The 11,780-nt window shown below is 42.5% G+C and overlaps 1 protein-coding gene across 1 annotated transcript in view; it reads right to left on the bottom strand.

The window, feature by feature from the left end:
* RPAP1 (RNA polymerase II associated protein 1) overlaps window positions 1–11,442 on the bottom strand; it is a 38,140-nt gene extending 26,698 nt beyond the window's left edge. The window contains exons 1-6 of the mRNA XM_009319221.1: window positions 11,215–11,442; window positions 10,088–10,236; window positions 9,431–9,523; window positions 7,898–8,078; window positions 5,668–5,844; window positions 2,461–2,667 (exon numbers count right to left, since the gene is read on the bottom strand). Coding sequence (XP_009317496.1) covers window positions 2,461–2,667; window positions 5,668–5,844; window positions 7,898–8,078; window positions 9,431–9,523; window positions 10,088–10,236; window positions 11,215–11,404 — 997 coding nt within the window. The 5' untranslated portion in view covers window positions 11,405–11,442. The remainder of the gene's footprint in view (window positions 1–2,460; window positions 2,668–5,667; window positions 5,845–7,897; window positions 8,079–9,430; window positions 9,524–10,087; window positions 10,237–11,214) is intronic.
* Window positions 11,443–11,780: the final 338 nt, after the last annotated feature.

Genomic DNA, 11,780 nt, shown 5'->3' with positions numbered 1-11,780 from the left:
AGCCTTTTACTTTCCTCCAATTAGCAGATAAACTTTCAGGAAGGGCACTCATCCTTTCTAGGATGAAGCTTCACCATTATGATCAATGTGGTATTGAGTCAGGCAAGGAACCAAGCACAGAGCTATCTTCTGCAGCCAGAAAGCTGTTCCACAGAATTTCAGCCAAAGGCTCAGCACACATTTTAATTGAATGTTATTTTAATTGAAGAGAAGGAAAAAGCATCTGAAATATAAGAAAGTGGAATGTTTGTGGGTGGTAGGTGCAAAATTAGAGGAAATAAAATCAGCAGAAAAATGAAATCTATTGACATTTGTAATTCAACAAATTGTTTTCTCCATTAATCACTAAATTGATAGGGTTGAGTTAATCATTCTATGAATAGGATTATGCATATTACCACCAGCCCTTAGTATTATGATCTTGTCAACAAAAGACGGATATATATATTCCAGGGCATCAGCAGATTGTTCAGTTACTGAAAAATCCCTTTACAGAATTTGCACTGAACTTTTTCAGACTTGGGTTATATTAAAGGTTACCACCCAACCTCTTCCCTTTCTGTTTTGCTTCCCCTTTTGTCTCGGTGCCAGAATTTACTTTTCCATTTGATAAGATTACAAGTTGCTAGATAAAGGCTTCACCATCTTGTTTATTAGAAACTGTAGCCTTTTATCTCATTAGAGAGGCAGGTTTGACTTTTGAGCAATCCCATTGCTTTGTGTTGTCATCCTCCCTCTGGGGAAATTCAGAATGACCATTTCTGCTGGGTTATTTATGATGAGTTCTTCTGAGCGTGAACAGATGCAAAATCCCAACACTAAGTGCTAATGTCAAATTAATATTTTACATCTCCTGTTGGCCAAGATGGGCTGCAGGCATAAACTCAGGTGCTAGAAAGGCTTCACTTGGTTTTATAACTGTGTTCCAGCTCATCCTTTCTTTGTTATTTCAAATATCCTGGGAAAACTCCTCTTCTTCCCTGTGCAGTCTTCCATGGGAAGCAAAAGATGTTGTGTCAGCACATGACGCTCTGAACACTGAGCTATTCCCAAGAGCGCTACTACAATCTTGTTCAGCCCTTACAGGTTGAACAACCCGCTTCTGTTGCTCCCAGGCGAGTAAAAGAATGTCACTTAACCTGGTGCTACTTGTGTACTTGATTGTTCTGGAACTAAAAAGAACTAAAAATAGCCCTTTTGATTAAGATGGATTCGTGGAAAAGTAAAACTTGGGGAGAAACAGCAAGAGGACTGTTCAGTGACATGTTTTCCTCCATAAAAGGCTCATCAGCTTTCCTTCTCCTGTACGTGTACACACACAGACACTTACAGACTCATTCCTCTCATCAAGAAAATGGTAAACAGTTGTTATCTCTTGCAAACACCAAGCTGAAATCCAGGAGCGAATCAGAGACCTCTTTAATCAGCCTACATGTTGCACTGGGACACAAAGAATGCATCAGAAGAGAGGATCAAGAGATGAAGACAGCCAAAAATTGACATGAAATTGGGGGAGAGGCATGCTAACAAGGGAGAGAGACATGCTACGAACAAAAGTGTGGGGAAGATGAGAAGGGGAGCCTAAAATCACAACAGAGAAAAAGAAATGGCTAAAGAAAAAACTGCAGTGAGGAAACCAACAATAAGAGCAGAAGCTTAAGGGGAAAACACTTCTTTTCTCTGCCACGAGAATATATGGGTTGCTCTAGCTGCTGTGGATAAAGCAGCTTTCTCCTCATACAGACATATATTGAGTACTAAAGAGTTCTGTCGTAAGAGGCAATGGGTCTGCACAATTCTTCCCAAAAAGCAGAAGAATACTCTACACCTTAATACTTCCCTCCATCCACAGCACAAAGAAAAGAACTGTATCCTGTGGAAATCACTGCGTGGGCTCTGAGATACAAGCCACAGAGTGGGGCCATCAGGAGCAGCGTCATGATAAGACATACAGGTGCTATATGAGCAATTTCCCTGAAGTGAGATTGACTGTCATCTCCACGCTATCCTGTGAGCAAATCACTAACTCTTACCTACCCAACACCCTCTTGTCCCCAACCAGTCCCAGTTAAAAGAAATTATTCAAGCAGCAGCTGAAACTACCACACTATTCTGGCTCCCTGTTCACACAACTGGACAGAAGAGCAATGATGCCTAGTTTAAAACACAGTTTCCCTTCAGAGACCTCAGAACAAATTTCAGAAACAAAGCAAGATCTCCCACTGAATAGCTCACCTCTGTTACATAGTGTATCACCCTTCTAATCTATGGAGCCCAGCTAGAAATAACGGAGATGTTCTTTCTTGAACCCAAAATATATGTATTTTTTAAATATCGTGATAAAACACTGAGTTGGATAACTAACAAAGTGCCACATCAATCCAATCTGGATTGATGCAAACACCATACAAACCTTACATTTATGTTCAGAACATTAACAACATGGACTTTGTTTCTTACCTATGATTTCTACCTTCGTATTTTCTTCCTTCCTTACAGATTCTTCCAGACCCGACTCCTGCATGGAAAGAGATGATCCTACACCACACTGAGCCACAGGCAGAGACTCCACAAACTTCTCGGGTCTGTTCTGTTCCATTTTTAATTCCTTTTTCTGGCTTTCATTGCCACCACGTCGTGACTTTAAGAAAGCAACTAAACTGGAATCTGCAAGTGTTGACAAAGAGACAGACAGAGAAGAGACAGAAAGTCTCAAAATACTTGATATGCTTATAGCTCCTGCTATTTACGTTTTAGTCTTTTCATTCCCATTCCACATGCCCTCTTCTTCTGTACCGTCACTTCTTTCAAACTGAGGCTCTTAACTGCTTTATGACCTCTTGAGCACATAAGCTGGGTGCAACTGACTGGTGAGGTGACACCAGAGAAAGAGCTGATAAATGTCTTTCAAAGTAAAGCAACCACAAAAATTCTAGTTATTCTCCCAGCTTACAAATAAAGAGATAATTGTTTCTTTCCCCCTCACTGCCACTCAAAAGGCACATCCAAACAAGACTATTCATTGTGGAGAGAATTCTGTTCTGTGATTTATGGGATGAACCCAGGTCTGACAGTTTGCCTACCCTGCCTGTGGACCGCTCAGTGGCATCAATCTGAACGCTATGAGAATACACGGAACAGACACCACAAAAAGAATTACCTGCTCTTTATTGAATTGCACCAGAGCTGCAGTGCATGGTCTAGATATTATGTTAGGAGAAGCAGATCTTGTTTGTTCTGAACTGACTCCCCATCCCGAGAGTCAATTATGGTCTGACAACATCCAAAAAACAGATGTGGCCATTCTCTTCATGCTTTGGAGGAGAAGAGGAACATTTGGGAGGTAGGAGTGTTTTGAAGGACAGATAATATTCCTACAGCTCTAAAATAGGAAAATGTCAGAAGATCATCGTTTTACTTTCAGATCTGCTACAGATATCCCACATAATTTTTGATGGAGCGCACTTTCTCTCTGAATACTCTTCATCTAGAAGATGGTGTTGGGATGCTTAGGCCAGAGGTGAGCAGTAAGAACCTGCGCATTGTGCCTCTAAAAGGTACAGAGATACTCCAATAAGCAGCGTCAGAGATGTATAAAGTAACAGAATATAACATCTACATCGGTTATTTATTCTTTGGAGGACAAAGGACAAGCACTTCAGAAATGCTCTGTACCTGAGAGAAGTCATCCCAAAAAGGAAACGACTCCTATGTCTCTGAAACAGTTCAAAGAGGATGCAGGGATCTCTCCCAAACTTGAGATAACTGCATCATGAGGAGAGTGTGCAGCATAAACCCCGCTTGGCAAAGGACAGGCATTCAGCCCAGTCTCATTAAAGCACGCATATTTTTTCCTGAATACAAGCAGAGCTCTCACTTTCTCACACTTCACTGTACGCAGCAAGGGAAAGGCTGTAATTCATTATTTCATCATTTCACACAAACAGTGACAAACAAGTCACTGATTATGTCAATCTGTGCACGGTATGTCAGAAAATAAGCCTACTTCTGCCCAGAGTCCCCATGGGCAAAACCAGAACAGTATCAGCAATAAGACCCTGAAGACACTGCCTAGCATGGAATTGCCTGCCCATCCTCATACCCCACACCATGGAGTCTCATCTGCTTCATAACTAAGATGTTAATTCAGAGGCAGGGCAGCATTAAACACCCACAAATTATTCACACTCCTGAATATGGAGAAAAAGTCTCTTTAATCCACGTCTCTGTGCCTGTCCAGTTCCTAAGTTCATCTGTAAGCCAGAAGTTTAGTTTAGGAGTTGCTTCATTGTGCATAATTCCCTAACCACAGATATTTTGGGAATGCCAAAATTACTGCCAGTTTCCTTAAGGCCTCGAAGACTGAAAGATCTACAATTTTAACCCATAGGGCATATAAACAAATACATTGTTTTAGAAAATAATTTATTGTTCAAAAATACTTAAAATACATCCTATCCTTTTTAAACTCCTGAAGTATTCACTTCACTAATATCCCAAAGGACGGAGTAGTGGGGACAAGGAGCAAAGATCACAAATCAGTCACAAGAAGAAAGTGCATAAACAAGATTTTTTTCACACACATGCCATTGTTATAAGCAGTGAAGTTAAAAAAAAAAAATTTTTCACCTCGGGTAGTTTGGAGAGCTCAACTCTCTGAATGAAGGATGTACCTAAACATTCTGTCTGCAATTATTTTGCACAGTTCCTTTGCCACCTTTCCAGTTATACCCATGCTGCTTGCAATGAAGTCAAGATCATTAATATGATCTTTAAGCTAAACCCACAAAAGACTTAGCATCTAAAATGCCACTCACACCTAAATTTGATGCTAGGGAATCTGAAATTATGAGAATTTCAAAAACCCTTGTCTGCCACCTACATCTGCACGTCTGCTCTTCTTGAGCATACAAAATCATTAAAACCAATGCCAACAAGTTTTACAGTGCCCTACATCACACAAAGTCTTATCAAACATACCACACACAGTGTTCTCCCCCATCTTGTCATCAGCTGTCAGTGACAGGCATTCCCAGAGCACCACTGTGGACAGGGCTCCAAACCAGAGACCAGACCCCTGCCAGAATGCCTGCACCCCACAGCTAGATAATTAAAACACTTTTTCAAGAAGTTCAAGACTAGTTTTAAGTTATTCTGCTCTACCAAGTACAGATTTGAACTGAAATCTCCCACATGCCCACGTTTCTCCTATCTGGGTACTGACAGTTCTGGCCCAAGTCTTAGGTATTTTGGAGGAAGACCAAGGGCTGTCTCTCACCACAGCATTGCTACGGCCATCCTAAGAATAGCTTTGCTTTCTTATCTGCTTCAGAGAATTACATTTTAGGACCTCAACACATGTACTTGTAACTAGGTATTTGGTGTGCAAAGTAACAGAGTGCATGGACCATCTTATCCCAGCAAAGGGGAGACGAGACAGACTTAGGCTAGGCCCCCTCTCACTGAGGAATAAGCGCTCTTTAATTCCTTCACACTTAATTCTTACTCATAACCTACTGACATGACATGGAAGCTAGATTATCCACATATGCAGTGAGCAGGAACCCCAAGCTCTCATCTTTGATCTCTGAATTTGGTAAGACTTCAGGACACCTACACATTCAGTAGACTTCCACGTCTCTAGAATCCACCCTGGGAAGCACATACCCAGCTGAGCCAGAAGCCTTTCCTGCTCCTGCAGGATCTCTTCCTCAGACATGGACCGCAGCTTCTCCAGGTTCTCTTTGTGAATAGCTTGAGCTTCCTGCTCACTCTTTTGGCTTCCAAGACCCACTCCCGTTATGAGACAAGGCCGCCGAGAGGTCAAAAAGTCACCAGCTTTATCTATAAGATTCAGCAGAGAAAGCAGTTAGTGATTTAAGTGTCTACAGCATTATGAATGCATCTCAATTTTGTCATTACCAGGCTTGCATAATTTCCTTTTTTTTTTTACCTCGGTAGCCAAGTTAAAATAGGAGTAAAGAAGTTCAGTTTAGCTTCAGACAAAAACTAAAAGCTTTCATCCCATGTCACAACAAAATGTCATTTCCACCTTGTTTCTTTAGGAGTTTGGGGAGGGATGAGGGGAAAGGAATTTTGTTTCTTTAACGCAAAGCAACAGCAAGAAAAGATAAACTGGAGCATAAATCACAATTGATGAGTCAGAGCATTCTTCCAAGTTAGTGAATACTGGATTCTTTCTCTGCCCAAGAACAGCTGAACCCACATTTGTATGTGAGCTGAACCATGACCTAGTAAATATCTGTTAGTGAGACAGAGAATTAAAATTACTAGGTAAACCAGTTTCTGGAGTGACACAGGATCCATTCTCAACACAGGCATGTTTGCTTCTAACAACATCCTGTAGTCACCTTTAAGGGTTAAACATATTAGAAGTTCCAGCAGGGGGGCATTTTTCCTACCCTGAACAAAATCAAGTCTCCTTTATCACCTGATCTAAACCCTTTTTAAAGGCTCATTTCATTTAACTCTAGCAGCAGGGTAACATGCTCCTTTGGTCAGAGTGAGACCCTCCAGCTGTCCTGTAGTCCACTATACAAGGACCTGACTTAGTGGCTTTATTCCTTATGTTTTGTTCATATGCTCCATATAGTGACTTGGAACATCCCTATGACCCTAAACCAGCCAATCCTGAAAACATCAAACCCCTGTTCAAACAGCAGTAATGACACTCATCATAACATCAGTAAGGTTTGATGTCATTTCCACAGCAGTTGTCTTGCATATTGAGCAGAAAAAGATAAGACGACAGAGTGACCTGGTAAAAGATTCAGTAAGCTTCCCACCATCAGCAACTACGCTGAGGGTTACCAGGCATAAGCACGTTGTTACTACAGGAAATGGAGCTCCCCTCCTTCTCCTCTTGCTTCTAGTGATCCTGCCACAACAATCTTCCTGAGGAAGCCAAGCCATTTTCTGAACCCTCTGTTGTGCTACTACATTTTAGAAGTGTTCTGCTTCAAGAGGATCACAGCTATAGGGCTGCTGTACTTCCCTTTGAGATTCCTCAGACAGAAGTACACATGCACAATTGTAACAGGATATACAGTAAGCACAGTATATTGACCTGAATGGTGGATTTGTGCACGCACAGCACGTCTGTGGGTTCTCTTACCAATTCTCTGACAGGGGTCAGGGCAGGCAGAAACCTTAGCCTAACGGTGATAACCCTCAAATGACATCTGGCCTCTATTTCAACGTGAAAAAGAGGGTGTCAGGGAAAAACCCAGACACATGGTGGTCCTAAGCAAGTAAGACTGCCCAAGACAAAAAAAAAAAAAAGCCTGGAGATGCTGGTAACCAGTTGAATTGGTTTCATCTTTCCTTGTCACATTGCTGTCAGACAAGTGACTGCTGGAGGTGGCACTGACTCATCAGCATTACCTCACAGCATTCCTTATGGAGCAAAGCCACAGTCCCATGGCAGCAGATCTGGTGACAGAAGACTGAGCTTTCAGCTTCTACGTAGGAGTGAGAACCTGCATCACAGTGGTCTCAAACACCTTTATCAGGCACAAGAACCTTTTTCCTAAAATTGTGGAAATCAACGCTGAAACAAGAAAAACTTTGCATATAACAAACAGAGAGGAAAAGGAGGACAAGAACCTCGAAAAATAAATCTGTTTGGCCCTGTGTGAAGCAAAAAGGAAATCAGTGAGAAAGCTAACCCAATTTTTAGAATGTTAATTTGGGTCTCAGACCATTTCAAATCCTTGTCACACCACAGACATTCCAAGTGTGGTGGACAATCCACCTTGAGATTCCTAAACTGAGGACAACAGTACTACCCTAATTTAAAAATAAGGTGCACTGATGTTATGGTTACTAAGGCTATGTAAATATGGTAGGCTGGATAAGCAGAACCTTCTCCACTTACCATCCCTGATGCTGGGGAGAGATGCCTCTCCAGCTGATCCCTCAGGATCCAAGGCATCCAGAGTAGCTGATCTTATTTGTACGCACTCAGCAGCAGAGGGAGCTGTTGCTGCCTTTTCAGCAGCTCTTCTCGCTGCCATCTTTTGTGCAAAGATGCTTTTTCTTCCAGATCCCACCTTCACCTGCAAACAGGGAAGCCATGTGTCACCACTTTCCTCTCCAGACTCCCCCACACACCTGCCACTAACAAATGTATTGATCTGATCCTAAAGACACCCTCAGATCAGACTTTGGGACATGACACAGAGAAGCTGCTGGCAGCCACCTGCCCTTTTCTGTGCACGTGTTATTCTTTTTTTAACACATAGTTTAATGCTAGGATAGAGAGACAAAAACATGAATGTTTTTGCTACCTAGAGAAGGAAGATTCATTATAAGTGAATTCAAGCCAGGCAAGTACACCTAAAATATGACCAAACACAACAGTTCCAGCTTTCCTGCTGTTTGGAAACTCTGCATAGCTGAATACTTTGCATTTCTGAGGATAAATGGGGCTGTACTGCACTGTGCTCACCACATGCTTGGAACAGGCTTCTTATAAGGTGATTAGAGAGCAGCAGGGTGAAGAGATTTACACAGTAAGAAGTGAGCAAGTGGTGCTAAAATAATCCTGACTAAATTACTGTGCTGCTTGCCTAGGCGATGGAAGGGGATGGCTCCGAACAGCCTTGCACAAGATGCACAGGAAATCCAAAGCAGACTAAGCAAAAACACTCTTGCATGTCCCCAGTCCAGAGAAGCAGCTTAAAAGGCAGTCTGAACATTTGGTAGCTGCTTTGTGCACTCCTGCATCAGGTAAACAGAACTGGTAGTTTAAAAAGTATTGCTCTTTCAAAAAACTTGTCCTTCAAAATAAGCTACCTCTTCAAAGCAACCACAGCTATCAACCACATACTAATTCCCAGTATCTGACTCCCACACAGCTAGCAGCTCTTGCTACTACAGCAACGACTGATGATAGCAGCCATGGCTTCCAGTTTCACAACCTCAGAAAAAAAATTATGTCAAAATCCAAAAAGCTGCAAAAGATAATCTCTGCAACCATACCCAAATGTCATGCCAGGAGAAATCAGGTGCAACTTCAGTAAGTACGGACTTAATCAAACCTCGTGGACAAATTAACAGAGATCATTCCTCAAAGAAAAACAAACAGAACAGGATCAATTCTATTACAGCAGCACAGATTTGATCCACCTCACTAAAGTTAGCTGAAGGGAATCGCCTTTTTCCTAAACCAAAAGGATTCCAATGCTATTTAACTGCAGGGTATGGAGTACCTACTTGATGGCAGCTTGGTAGAAGAACTCTCTCCTACACTAAGGTGGCAATGCCAGAGATATGTTGAGCTAGCTCATAATCTCCAGCATGCCAAGTCACTTATTTTGAACCCTACCACCCACCAAGCATTAGGCTTTGTTGTGGGGAAGCTTTAATCGTAACGAAGGTAGCATAAAAGAGCTGCTCCCAATCTTACCTCACTTTTTATCTCAGAGCGGTGAAATGTCCTTGGAAATGGGTCTCCTGTGGGCACTGGCATGGTCACTGCTACTGCACTTGTGTCTCGTTCCTGCAGCAAAAAATTCAAACCCTGCAGAAACCATCGCAACAGGCAGACATGTTTATATCATTTAGCTAAGAGTGGACTCAAAATCTCTCAGCTCTGCAGCTCACAAGCTTTCTGCTACATCGCTGTCAGGCTCAGAATACCTTGTGCTTATTTAAGCTAAAGTGAGGCTATTTTCCAAAAGGCTAGGCTGCCAAACTCCACACACCACTCAAAGAATCAGATAAAGGAAAACCTGGGCCGCTGCAGAGCAATGAGAACATCCCCCTTAGAGAGTCCAGAAACTCACCCAAACCCACACTAGAGCACGTGCCTGCATGCAACCAGTGTGACCTGTAGGCAGTCTGGACTGGAGAGCAGATTTAAACCCATATTTAATGGACAGCAAAAATATACTCAAAGAGCTTTTTCTTTCAAGGTGCTCCAGGACACTGGTCTACAGTGCTACAACTGCTTCATTACACTGTAGAAATAAAAAGCAGCAACAGAACCCTTCATCCCTGTCCACTGCTTATTTCACAGCATTCAGAAAAAAACACTAGACCATCACATAAAAACTAGACATACAATAATTTTGCTGAAAACTGCTGTAATGTGTTGGTCGTGATTCTCCAGTCTTTCCTCTGGATCTTCATCCTCGAAGTGGACACGGGCACTTTTGATCTTGGACTTTTTTGGAGGAGCTGGAGTTAGTGCTGGGAGAATATCAGGAAAATCTGGGGAGAGGAAATAATAAGTAAAAAAAGCAGTCAAGTTACTCATATATAACTACTGTGCAATAGGTACCAGATCAAGGCTCCCTAATACCACCCATTATTGCTCTGATGAAAAACAAAGAAGATGAGGAAGCAATAAGACAATTAAGAGTCCTCTGTCTCTGACTTGCACTGGGTAGTGGAGAGAAACATGCTCAAGAATTTTATCATTTATGTATTGGCCCTAAAGTCTTTTCGAAGAGCTGCACAAGCAGGAAAGTGTACTGAGGCCTGACTGCAAGTATTAAGAGAAGAAGGAAGGCTGTACAGAAACAAATAGCGTCCTTGCAGGTTGTGTTCAGACACAGAAAAGCACATTTCCACTGCCAGCTCTAACAGTGAGTGATTTGTATGACCATGAGCAAGTTAGGGCCTCCTTTTCACGATCTATAAACTGGGATCATATTTCCTTACCTTGAACCAAGCACTGCAAGATTTAACTTGTTGCTTTTAAGAAAGCACCTTGAGCTTCTGAGACTATTAAGCACATGACAGAAGTCTTACAGTTACTACTGATGGAGGAAAACAAAACCGCAGGAAGGAGGCTTACCAAGCCAAATCTGCTGGCTGAAAGCTGGAGCTGTTAGCAGAGCCAAATCTCAAAGACACTGAGAACATGGTCTGGATAGATGGCAAAATAAGCAGTGAGTGTCCAATGGGTACAAATCACAGAAAACACCTCTTGCAAGGTTGGCAAGGTACCACAGACAGCTGATAAATGTAGACAAAGGCAATGTGTTGGAAAGGTGGTTCCACTGGATGCTAGTAACATTGGACAAGCGCATTTTCCAACAAGGCTAAGAACAAACAATACAGGAGGACACACATGCAGGGCAAAAGCAACACTGGGTTGCGAGGCAGGTGAAAAGGCAAGCACTGAGCAACACTGAAAGGGACAGAGAATCCTAGTAATTCAAAGAAGCCCACACGGGAAATTACCATCCAACATGACCACATCCTTGCTGTCCTGTAGTGAGGGTCTCTCAGCACCTGTGCTCCCTTCCTCCCCCTTCCTCTTGTCTGCTTTCTTCACAATCTTCACTGCAGGTGAAGCTCTGGCTGCCAGGAACTGGTTTTGAAAGTGCAGTAGATCTGCCTCAGACTCCCCAGGCTTTGGTCTCGACAACATTCTGCCTTCTTGCTCTTGCAGCCTGGCCCTGCGTGCTGTTCACATGGAATCTGTTGAAGACATGGCAAAGTGGTTACAGAACTGGATTTCCTGCAGATAGGATGGGGACAGCAAGGGAAAACTATTAATTTTTGTCCCACTCTGCTGTTCCTGTACATACTGCAGCCACCCTACTTCAGGATCACCCCAGAACACAACTAGTTGTACCAGAGTCCCAGACAAACTGTTCATGTTGTTCTTCATTGCTGAACAACATGCTACTAGACAAGCCAACATCTGGTCTACTAGCCAGCTATGAGCAGAATGGCATTCATCCAGCAAAAAGCCAGCCAACAAGTGCATCACTGCCAGAATGCCAACACCACAACCTTGGATT

Source organism: Pygoscelis adeliae, unplaced genomic scaffold (assembly GCF_000699105.1).
Source record: "Pygoscelis adeliae isolate BGI_AS28 unplaced genomic scaffold, ASM69910v1 Scaffold22, whole genome shotgun sequence".
Lineage (NCBI taxonomy): Eukaryota > Metazoa > Chordata > Aves > Sphenisciformes > Spheniscidae > Pygoscelis > Pygoscelis adeliae.
The sequence above is the reverse complement of the archived record's forward strand: the minus strand, read 5'-3'. Positions and strand labels throughout refer to the sequence as shown.